The sequence below is a fragment of the Armigeres subalbatus genome, chromosome 1, assembly GCF_024139115.2.
Source record: "Armigeres subalbatus isolate Guangzhou_Male chromosome 1, GZ_Asu_2, whole genome shotgun sequence".
Lineage (NCBI taxonomy): Eukaryota > Metazoa > Arthropoda > Insecta > Diptera > Culicidae > Armigeres > Armigeres subalbatus.
This window is the reverse complement of record NC_085139.1, coordinates 165,826,009-165,838,546: the sequence shown is the minus strand read 5'-3', so window position 1 is coordinate 165,838,546 and position 12,538 is coordinate 165,826,009. Positions and strand designations below refer to the sequence as shown.

Here is a 12,538-nt window from a genome sequence, read left to right as displayed (position 1 = left end):
GCATCTTTCAAACAATATGAAAACGTATTGACGTGACGTGATTGGCGATAATTTGAAGTCAATAGGAGCAACAATGTTTAAAAAGCACGTTTTCCCATACTAATCTCCACATAAATTTAAAACACAATGCGGAAAGCGAGGACGCAACCAATACGTCGAACATGTTCAAAGCTTGTTGGTATTAAAAGCAATATATCTCCAAAAGCAATAAAATGTCGAACTTGGTGTCTTAGACAAAGTTGTTCAGGAGAACTATTGCTACAACTCTCGCGAAGATATATACCTTGCCTGTTGTAAAGTGGAAAACATAAATTGTTCATCTCACTTTTAGGAGGATTGATCATGAGGCTGAATACCTCAAAAGAAGCGCATCAACTTACTGATAAAATGTCTCGAAGACGCCATTACGCTAAATCACATAATAAAGGTACTTTTAAATAAACGCGCTAAAAACACGATTTTAGCTACCGTGCATTGAATCAAAACCTTACTATTATGTACCTATTATTTTAATACAGTATCCGTAAAGAAAGCTAACATTTTTTGTATTAAAACTATGCAAAACTGCGTATGCCGAGATTTGATACAATAATTGTAAGATTTGTTTCTTGGATGTATGATTCCGGTGGACACAAAACAGTCAACATTTTTCAGAAAACTTTGCGCAATTAATCGTAATTCCTTAGGAAGTAACTCGGGGAAAAAGATTTTATAATTCAACTGAAATTTCTTAAGCTATGAAACACTTTAAAAACATCCTCTATTTTTTCTCTAGAAATTTAAGATTTATCCGCGATTTGACTGGAAACTTTCAAAACTACTGGAATTCCTCCAAATAATTCTAAGATTTCTTCTTAGCAGTTCTGGGAATCCCTTCAAGGTATTCTGGAAATTCTCCCGGAATTCCTCCATAAATTTCTCCAGGAATGTCTTCAGGTTAAGATGAACCAACCATGCGCAGATAATCTCATTAATAAGGAGTATTAAGGAATATTAAAAATGTCCAGAAATTCTCTCTGGAGTAACTTTAATCAATAGTATTGTGATAGAGAATTTGAAAATAAGGTGCATTCAAAATGTATCTGATGTAAGACTTAGTGAGATTTCAAAACACCTCGCATTTTTTAAAGCTTCAAGCTTCTTTTCTGATGGAAAACCACGAAAGCTCGTATAGTAAGGTATAGTAAGAAAGTCACCGATTAAATATGGTATTCTGTTTCAAACCTTTGACCATTTCAATTTCATCGATTGTAGTCAAATACTGTAATTTAGCCTTGAATACCCCCAGGAAAAAAAAAATTCCCAAACGGATTCCCGAAGGAACTCTCCCTATATGCTAAACTTAGAAGAATATTCTAAACGTAATTAGTGTATCGCCTCTGAGACTGAAATGTGTACATGTTTCGAGGTCAACAATCTCAAAAGGTTTATGGAAGAAAACCATTTTTATTACCATTGAATTTCGTCCCGAAATATCACCTCTGCGACCACAGTGCACCTCATTCATGATGCGAAAAAAAAGTGTTGATCCGGTATTGATTGTTGGATGTTTGGTTTAGGCTGGCGCTAGCATTACCCTCCGTGTGTTTGTTAATTCCAGTGCTTCCTGTACGTTATTTCATTATTCATCCATGTTCGAGCGATCCCCTTCCCGATGATTACATTGAGCCCCCAAACTAAGCCCTTGGACAGCGTTCCGTTGATGCTAAGAATGGTGTTTTGTGTTACTAGCCGTGTCACTGCATGGATTAGGTTGATTATTGTTGTTGCCATTGTTTGTATACTGCTCTAATCTGGAAAGGTGAGGTATGTGCCAAAATGTAGCACATATCAGTTTTCCAATTGTTAACACAAAAAATTGCAAAACGCCATATGTGTCATTTAGCCAGAATACGGCAGTGTATATCATCGTTTTGTTATCAAATAAGTAATAAACATGTGCTTCATTTCAGGGTGTTGACACCATTTATCGGTAATGGTTTTTTCTACATAACTTTCTTTACAACCTGGAAGAATTTCTTTATTCTGAAGAACGCGTAGGCCTTCGGTGAACATAAGGCTCTTCGGATGAACTCCATCATTTAGAACAAATTTTATAGCTTTCCAATCCGGTTCAGATATCGCCGTTTGAAAAGGATTTTATTGATGCTGCGGTATAGAAACTCATGCTCAGATTTTTTTATGATGCGTAAAGCTAAAGCAAATGTTATACCACATTTTAACAAAAAGAAAGGTTCGGCTTTGTGAGTTTTTAATGATCATTATAGAAGGACAGCCGGCTTGGAATTATGAATAGAGGATTTTTCTGATCAATTTAACGGAAGTCAAACTTACGATTATTTTTACGGAAACCCAAAATCTTATATATAAAAATGAAATGGTCTGTGTTCGTATCCGCATAACTCGAAAACGGCTGGATGGATGCTTATCATTTCTTCAGCAGAAACATTCGTTATAGTTTCCGACGGGTTTATATGATATTTCCTCATGTAAAAAACACGAGTATGGGTGAGTAAATGGTGAAAACTGAAATAAGGATTTATATAGGAATTTCGCTTGAGCTGTTTAGAACGCGCATTTTCGCCTACTATGCAGGACAACGTCTGCCGGGTCGACTAGTAGGTTTATATTATTTATTTTATACAAGACTTAAAAGTAATCATGTTAGTAAAAGAAATTCATCTACAGAAGTAGTCATAGCCCATTAAATGGTGTTACAGAGGTAATTAATTTGGTTAACGTTATAACATTTCCCATTGTCATAGATCCTGTGTATATAATAAACGTCATTCATCCTTACAAATTAGCAAGTGTGACGCTTTAAGCAGAAAATCCCAATGTATCCCAAACGGATTGCATGATTCATGTCCGGCAGAGTGTTAATGTGTTCAGTCGCTGATTGTTTTCCCCCCAGAACGTTTGTCGAATTCCGAATGACACGGCGTCGATTCTAATTTGTCTCGTTACTGCTTTCGTTCCAGCATAAACACGTGCCGCCTGCATGGTAGCCCGACGCATCATGCCCATCATCACCATGGAGGCGGCCACCATCATCACCACCATCACGGCCTGCGTGGGATAGACCTGATGGATGACTTACCACTGCCCTATCAAGATCACAACCATCACAATTCCCCGATGTCGCCGATAAATTTAAATCTCCTGTCATCGGCGTCGAGCACGGCCGTCCCGAATCCGGTCACCGGTGGCCTGTCGAGTGCGGGTGCGGCCCTCCTTGATCCCCACAGTACCTTCCAGACGAGCCTGGCTGGAGGAGTTGGCGGGACAAGCAAAACTAGCACAAATGTGATAATTAACACTGCAACTAACACTACTACTAGGAGTAATCTAAGCTGTTGTAATAATCTTTTCCTAAACGACGGACGAACTGGGTTAGATAGTAGCGTTCAATTACCGAACAGTAACATCGTAGGGGGTGCCGGCGACTCGTCGACAGCCGTTCCAACGGTGCCGATTATCAACACCACGGACAGTGGTCTCGGCGGGAGCGGCGGCGGCAGCGGGGGTACTGACGGCAAGGACAAGTCCACGCGACCCCGGTGGCTCACATGTCCCGAGCTGCACAAAGCGATGGACGGCGTCACGTACATCGCCGACCACACGCGGAAGGAGGAGGAGAGTACGAGGGTAAGTGCATGATGATATGTACCTGCATTGCAGCGTTCCTTTCTACTCACTATATGATGCAGCCCATCGACAGGCAGAGGCCCGGTTCAAACTGGCTCGGACTGGATCCTCTGATGGTTGACTTGTCATCGAACGTTAATTTTGAAATCAAGTCAAATATGGGGGGGATTGTACGATGGGCGGACGGTCACTGAAAAGTTATTTTTAGTCGATACCTTTTAACGATCTGTTGAATAAGGGAGGCAAAATTCATGTTGAAGAAAGTGTTTAAAGAGTTGTGGTTGAATTGTATTTTCGAAGGGTATAATGTCCTATAGTGGACTCCTAACCAATAGTGGACCTTTCAGCCATATTTGCATTGTTACAGCCAGAGCATATTAAACTTCAAGATGCAACTTCGGTCCGACTATTCCTCCAACTCATTCATTCGACTGTCACTGAGTGTGCTTGCAATGTACAGAAAAAACATAATTATTGGTAATATTGATCTTTACTTTTGAAATTGCTTAGCGGATGAAAATCGGATTCAGTTCTATGTGATAAATTACTTTACTCATTTAACCCTTATGCGGCCAACAAAATACCCATGTGGATGGCCGACAGGGTACCCGTGTTCCACTAAATTGATATTCTCATAACTTCAACAATTTTCAACCGATTTGGATAATTTTGACAGTTTTGGAAACAGAAACTCATATACTTCTTGCTCATTGTCAAAGTTTACAGCTTATGCCTATGATTATACAAGAAATCTTTGAAGTAAGGCTTAAGAGTCTACACGCGTAACCAAAGGCCATTCAACCAGTTTCAAATATGCTACAAGCTCTTTGTGCTTCTTAGAATTGAAGGTGTTCACAGTATATGCTTCGGGTAATACAAAAATCCCTGAAATGAGGTCTTAGTCATCCGAGAAATCTCTGGAGTAGAGCCTAAAGATCTACTCGCGTAACCAAAGACCTATTATGCAAATTCAAATACGGTACATGCTCTTTGTGGTACTTAGCATAGAATACGTTCACAGTATATGTTCCGAGTCATCCAAGAAATCTCTGGAGTAAGGCCTTAAGGACTACACTCATAACCATGGGTCTATGGACTTGTCTCAAAAGTGGTACACGCTTTTTGCGCATCTTGAAATCAAATGTGATCACTACATATGTTTTGCGCTATCGAAGAAATCTCTCGGATAAGTCCTCTGGCGCCTTCATTGCATATGTTCATGGTTATCCAAAAAAACCCTGGAAAAAGCCTTCAGGTCTACACGCGTAACCAGAGATCTTTTAGATTGTTTCAAAACTGGTACATGCCCTTTGTGGTACATAGAATAGAACGCCTTTATTGCATACGTTCATGGTCCTCCAAGAAAACCCTGGAATAGGCCTTTAAATCTGCATGGGTACCCAGAGATCTTTTGGCTTGTTTCAAAAGTGGTACATACCCTTTGTGGTACATAGAATAGAATACGTCCATTGCATATGTTTATGGTCTTCCAAGAAAATGTAAGAATAGGCCTCAGGATCTTCACACGTAACCAGATACCTTTCGGATTGTTTCAAAAGTGGCATATGCCCTTTGTGGTACATAGAATATACCGCTTTCATTGCACTTGAACAATCCTCAGGAACTTCACGCGTAACCAGAGCTCTTTCGGCCTATTTGAATAGTTATACATGCCTTTTATGGTACGTAGAATAGAATGCACCCATTTCAAATGTTCATGGTCATCCAAGAAAACCCTGGAATAAGGCATTAGGATCTACACCAGAGTTTTAAATTTGATACCTGCTTTTGGGGTTCTAGAATAAAAAGCGTTCATGGCATATGCTAATGGTCATCCTAGAAATTTATGGAGTAAGACTTCTAGGCTTACACGAATATCTAGAGGGTCTTTAAAGTCACTCCTTACGGAATCCAAGTTTCAAAGTGCTCGCGTTTTCGGGGGCACACACTACTCGATACAGAGTAACGCACAACTGTCATTTTTCTTATTTCACGCATGCTGCGACGCAGCAAAGCTAAATCAACAAAAATGACAGTTGTGCGCCGCCTCCAATAGCCAATAGCCTTCCGTTCGTGGGTTGATCTGCAGATCATTCCTATATGGAGTTCATAGACTACCTAGTACCATGGCAAAAACAAAAACTACAGCAGATGTTCGATAACTGCAAGTCATTTAACTGCAATGCTTTTAAACTGCAATTCGATAGTTGCAACAGTTTTACAGTTATCGGACCGCTAAACCGATGTCAGACTCAATGACAGCTGCTTTGCGCTGCACATTTAGATGCACTTTTATTGCATCTGACGTCGATTGACAACCGTTTGACGTCTAGAGTGCGTTGCAGTTATCGAACGGCATCCGATAACTGAAAAGTAAACATTTTGCAGCTATCGAACGGCTACTGTACTAGGAATGCGTACATTCACTCAGATGAGGTTGACCCGATTTTGCCACTCCCAGATTTAGTCTACCCCTGATTTTGCCTAACCCTTCACTGCCTGTAGCTTATTATGAATCATTTATGAGTACCTGTTACAGGTAAACTTCGATATAACGTACATATCGATTTCAAGTTTGTACGTTATATCGAATTGTACGTTAAATCGAAGCATGAGTAATCATCCTTATTTTACACTACATAAATGTTGTACTATCATGTATTTTATGGGCGAATGTTATTTTTTATATAATTCTCAGCTAGCAGTGTGAAACAGCTTTTCTTGTGAACAATTCCTACAAACTTGTTCGTTGCTAAGAAAAATGACCCGAAGAATTGTATTCGTCATTTTATTTCTATATAAAGTACAGGAAATATGAGGCTAAGAGGCACTGGAAACATAAGGCTTGCTTTTCGTTGCACCGTTCGTTTTATTTATTGAGTATCCGCGATCTTTAATGGATTTAAACTAGGACACGATGGGGCACGTGACTCGCCAAATTGAATATTCCCATAAATATTTAATTATATACGCCAACATTATTCTGAAAAAAAAGCTTTTATCAATTTCATTCGAAATTTCCGATAGAATTTCTAGAGAAGTTCCTGAATAAAAGTCTGGAGAATTTTATGATTTTTTCATCGGAAATTCCATTGATATTTTTTCAGAGATTCCTTTAGGAATTCTTTTCTTCAATTAAATAATACGAAATACCTGAATTCTATACGATATTTTGTTGGATATATTCTTTCAGAAATTTTAATACTTCCTTGAAAGAATTTTCAACAAAATGTTTGAAGGGATTTAGATGGAAATCAACGAAAAAGTCAAAGATTTCAAAGAAATCAAAAGAACTCTCCGAAGCATTTTCCGCTGGTATTACCGAAAAACAAGGAATTTCCTGGAAAATGTTTAGAGAAATTCTGGAAATTCTGAAGAAAATTCCAGAGAAATTTCTGAAGAAATTTCTGAAAGAGTTGCTGAAAAATCTGAGGAATATGCAAAGTAATTTCCTGCAGAAAGATCTGAAATATTTGCTGGAGAAAGTTCTAAACGAATTTCTGGAGAACTTTTTAGGAAATCCTGATTTTTTAGTTTTATTAACGTCTTTTGCCTTTCTCGTACAACTAAGTTGTACCTAAAGGCTATCATTTCACTCCAAATTCGAACTTTTAATAGAATTGCCGGAGACCCATAGTGTTATATATCATTCGACTCAGTTCGATGAACTGAACAAATGTCTGTCTGTCCGTGTGTGCGTGTGTGTATGTGTGTGTGTGTGCACAAAATTCCATAAAAAACATTAGCCAAATTTTCATATAGAAACTCTTATCCGATTTTCTTGCAACATGTTGCATCCGACAGAGACTAAAACGCTGTTGATCACCATTGAATTTCATAATAATTGCGAATTGCAAAAAAAAAAATAGATAATATTAAAATAGTGATGAGACATAGTCACATAGAACAATAATGTGTTATGAAAAATGCCTTGCATCTATGAATATTTTATCCGTGGCTTCCCATTAAGAGTTTCATCGCACTATAAAGATGCTCGTGTTGCACGCATTTAGGCGTAAGTATGCTCTTCGTTCAGTTTCATAGTACTATGAAATTGTCCGAAAGTCAAAATTCGAACATAGGAAATTCGAGAAACTTTTGGCAGCGCCATCTGTCGTCTACTAGTGTAAATTTTCTATCATAACATTAGACGGTGTAACTGTTTTTGCCTTTCTTGTACATCATCGAGGTGTAAGCGTAAAGGCTACATATATTACCTTTTGCGCGAGAAAGGCACCATCACCGCTAGGTGGATTAATCTGGGTTTTTAATTTAGAAATTAAGTTCGACGCTAACAGGAATTTCTGAAGAAATTTCCTAAGGTATTTGCGAAAAAATCTCCATAGGGATTTCCAGTGGAATTCCTGGAGGAACTCTTAAATGAATTCCTAAAAAATCTAAAGCAACTTCCGAATAAATTCTTAAGCGAATTTTCAAAACCCTAATAATTTTCCGAAGAAATTTGTAAAGGGATTCCAGAACGAATCTCAAAGGGAATTTTTGAAGGGATATCCGAAAGAATTACCAAAATATTTTCCGTACATCTTTCTACAGGAGTTTCGGAAGATTTTTCCGGATAATGTTTAAAAGGAATTCGTGAATTTATTGCTAAATGAATGATTAGAAGAATTTCCTAAAGAATTCCATGAAGAAGTTTTAAATTCCGAAGGAACTCATTAGGTAGATTCTGGAAGTAATTCTTAAAATTCATTCTTTTCAAAGAAACATTGAGGAGGAATTTAAAATGATTTTTAGATTTATTTCCGAAATTGTTTCCGGATAATTTTTCAAAGAAATCCCAGCTAGTTAACCTGTCTTTAGAGTTCTGGCCTTCTTCGCAGCACTGCACCACTCTTTCCTTCCTCTTCTTCCTTCCTTCCTTCTGTGGCTGTGCGGGCTTACCGGTGGTATCGCTGGGTTGGAGATCTTCCTCGCTTCTTGCTTCGTTACAACTCGACCAATAAGAAGGGCGATCGACTATCAGTGGAAACAATGCCGGATTGGGCCAACTACGAAACTAGGGAATTACGGCGGTTCTTCCTGGGGTTTCCAACGTAAAGACCGTGGATTGTCCTCAACGCCTTCTCTTGTCCCAAGTACTTTCTCTCTACTCTTCAACTTCCAACTTTGGTAACTTTGTAACATCCGTTCGCTTCAAAATACTGTGGAATAGTGACCGCATCCCAGGGTCATGACCTCCTTTTTCAAGTCAGTGTCTTCGTCTCATAGTATCGACCCAATTACGCCACCCCTTAATGGCTACTCAACGAAGATACTTCTGGCCTTCTGGTGTTGGGTTGGAGGACTATTGTGAGTGGTTGGATGCGGTCTTATAGGGTGGTGGAGGTTAATCATGCCCTGCTCTACTGCAGTTGCTAAAGTACTGGGAAAACCTACGAGACGAGTCTTACCTGCCATTCACAAACAATTAACGCATTAGACTACATTTTCAAGAATATCTCGGAAACACTCATCACTTTTATTCTAGATTTTTTTTTTGAAAAATTCCTGGGATGATTCCTAAAAGTGTTGCTCAAGGAGTTTCCGAAGGGGGTCCAGAGGTCTTAGGATTTTCTTGAAAGAAATCAAAGAAAGAATACGATGTGAAAGTATTGACCTAATGTCTAAGGGAAATTCCGAAAGAATTCCTGAAAGAATTTTCGAAGGAATTACTGGATTCATTTCGGGATGATGTTTTGAAGAAATCCCTCTGGGAATTGTCGGAGAGAAATCTAGGAATTTCTTCGCAAATTATATTTAGAGTTCCTTCCTAAATTCCTTTAGCAATTGCTTGAAAATATATTCAGGAAACTCCTTCGGAGATTTTTTTAAGACTTCCTTCAAAAATACCATTGGACATTCTTTAAAATATTCTTCCAGAAATTACTTTACGAATTCGTTTCGAAAATTTATTCAGTTTCTTTTAATCCCTTCATGAATTCAATCAGATTTTTTTAAAGAATAATTTCGAAGATTGTTTTTGGAACTATTTTAGAATTTCCTTCAGGAATTCCTCTACAAAACTCCCCTGAAATTATTTTGGAAGCTTCTCCGGGAATTTCCTCTAGGATTAATTTTAAAATAATCTGGTACACAATTCAAGCCTGGATCTACAATAACATTACTTCACTCGACATTAGCTGACTTAGACCTGAAAACAACCCGTCATCAAATCTGACTTTGACTAATATCAACTAGACATGCCTAAAACCTCATTAAGTAAATATCATCCAATACCTCGGGAGAATTCTGAGGAAAGTGCAAAGTGGGGAAACAGTAATTATTGCCTCTAGCTCATAAAATTAGATTCAATACAATAATGCCATCCCTACATGAATGATCATAACGATTTAGTAAATTATTTTGTAATAACTACCAAAATTAAAATTATTTTTCAAAGTGTACGTTATAACGGGGAAAAATGTACGCTATATCGAGTGACGTTATATCGAGTGTACGTTATATCGGGGGTACGTTATATCGAAGATTACCTGTAATAAGTTTGTAAGTCTCTTCGACAAAAAAATACGGATTCCATTCACGTATTTTGCCTTGCTACGGAGCCCACGACAATGAAAATAACTACTCACAATACAAACATATACCAAGAAGGGTCTCACAACTTGTTTATTTTCAAATAACTGCCTTCATTAAGGAGGTTGATCCATCGACCTTGACTCTATTTCATAGACTATCTGGAGCTCAAGACAACAACAAGAACTACTTGGAATACAAACATATACCAAGATGGGGTAACAAAACTTGTTTATTCTTCGATAATTGCCTCCATTACGGAGATTGATTTACAGAACTTCGGTGGGGTTTGATCCCACGAAACCAGTACGCTAGGCAGGTGTTTTCCCTACTAAGCTACGAAAGATCTCCGTCGTCCTCCGCAGCTTAGCGGGTACTGATGAAACCAAATTCACAGCACCGGGCATGTAGCCGAACTCTCGCAATACATTCTCAGAACTAACTCTCTCATATATGTTTTTGTACAATGCCAACCAAGTAGGATGAGTATTTAGTATTATCTGGCTCCTACACACTTGCTTCATCACCAACGGCGCTCGACGAAGTAGGGTTGTGTGAGATTGTGCCAGTTGGTCGTCAGATCCCAACCCGACCACATAAGCGAAGAGGGATCGCCTTTCGAGTTCAGTACATTCAAAGTTAATTGCCTATGTTCCGGATATTGAGCCAGCCGGATTGGAAATTAATTGCTATGTCTGAAACTCGATTTTGCATATGCACAACATGTGATAGATTAAGTTCGGAAAAGGTATTGGAGGAAAACCGCTACCTTCCGTCCTTCCCAGTTGTTCTTCAATAACTGCATCCGTTACGGAGGTTGATACACCAACCTTGACTCTATGGAGTTCGTAGACTTCCTGGAACCCACGACAACAACAAGAACTACTTGGAATACAAACATATACCAAGAAAGGGTAACGCTACTTGTTAATTCTTCGATAACTGCCTCCATACGGAGATTGATCCGAAGATCTTGACTGTATGAAGTTCGTAGACTACCTGGAGCCCACGACAACAAGAACTACTTGGAATACAAACATATACCAAGAAGGGGTCACAAAACTTGTTTATTCTTCAATAACTGCCTCCATTACGAAAATTGATCCACAGACCTTCACTCTATGGAGTTCGTAGACTTCCTGGAACCAATAATAACAAGAACTACTTAGAATACAAACAAATACCATGAAGGCGTCACACAACTTGTTTATTCTTCGATAACTGCCTCCGTTACCAAGGTAGAACCCCATACCTTGACTCTATGGAGTTCGTAGACTACCTGGAGTCCTCGACAACAACAAGAACTACTTGGAATACACACATATACCAAGAAGGGGTTACGCTACTTGTTCATTCATCGATAACTGCCTCCATTACGGAGATAGATCCGAAGATCTTGACTGTATGGAGTTCGTAGACTACCTGGAACTCACGACAACAACAAGAACTACATGAAATACAAACATATACCAAGAAGGGGTCACACAACTTGTTTATTCTTCAATAACTGCCTCGATTACGGAGGTTGATCCACCGACCTTGAATCTATGGAGTTCGTAGACTACCTGGAGCCAACGACAACAACAAGAACTACTTGAAATACAAACATATATCAAGAAGGGGTCTCAAAACTTGTTTATTCTTCAAACGCTGCCTCCGTTACCGAGGTCGATCCCCAGGCCTTGACTCTATGGAGTTCGTAGACTACCTGGAGTCATCGACAACAACAAGAACTACTTGGAATACACACATATACCAAGAAGGGGTCACGCAACTTGTTTATTCTTCGATAACTGCCTCCATTACGGAGATTGATCCGAAGATCTTAACTGTATGGAGTTTGTAGACAACCTGGAACTCACGACAACAACAAGAACTACAAGAAATACAAACATATACCAAGAAGGGGTAACGCAACTTGTTTATTTTTCGATAAACGCCTCCATTACGGAGATTTTTTCGAAGACCTTGACTGTATGGAGTTCGTAGACTACCTGGAACTCACAAAAACAACAAGAACTACATGAAAAACAAACATATGCCAAGAAGGGGTAAAAAAACATGTTTATTTCTCAATAACTGCCTCCATTACTCCATCCACTGACCTTGAATCTATGAAGTTCGTAGACTACCTAGAGCCCCCGACAACAACCAGAACTACTTGGAATACAAACATATGCCAAGACAGGGCCACACAACTTGTTTATTCTTCGATAACTCCATTACGGAGATTGATTCAAAGACCTTGACTGTGTGGAGTTCGTAGACTACCTGGAACTCACGACAACAATAGGAACTTCATGAAAAACAGATATATATCAAGAAGGGGTTACACAACTTGTTTATTCTTCATTAA

General features: G+C 38.8%; 1 protein-coding gene across 1 annotated transcript in view; it reads left to right on the top strand.

Annotated features, from left to right (window-relative positions):
- The window catches only part of LOC134205491 (acetylcholine receptor subunit alpha-like), a 710,869-nt gene that overhangs the window by 671,091 nt on the left and 27,240 nt on the right, over positions 1-12,538 (top strand). The window contains exon 10 of the mRNA XM_062680771.1: positions 2,982-3,648. Coding sequence (XP_062536755.1) covers positions 2,982-3,648 — 667 coding nt within the window. The remainder of the gene's footprint in view (positions 1-2,981; positions 3,649-12,538) is intronic.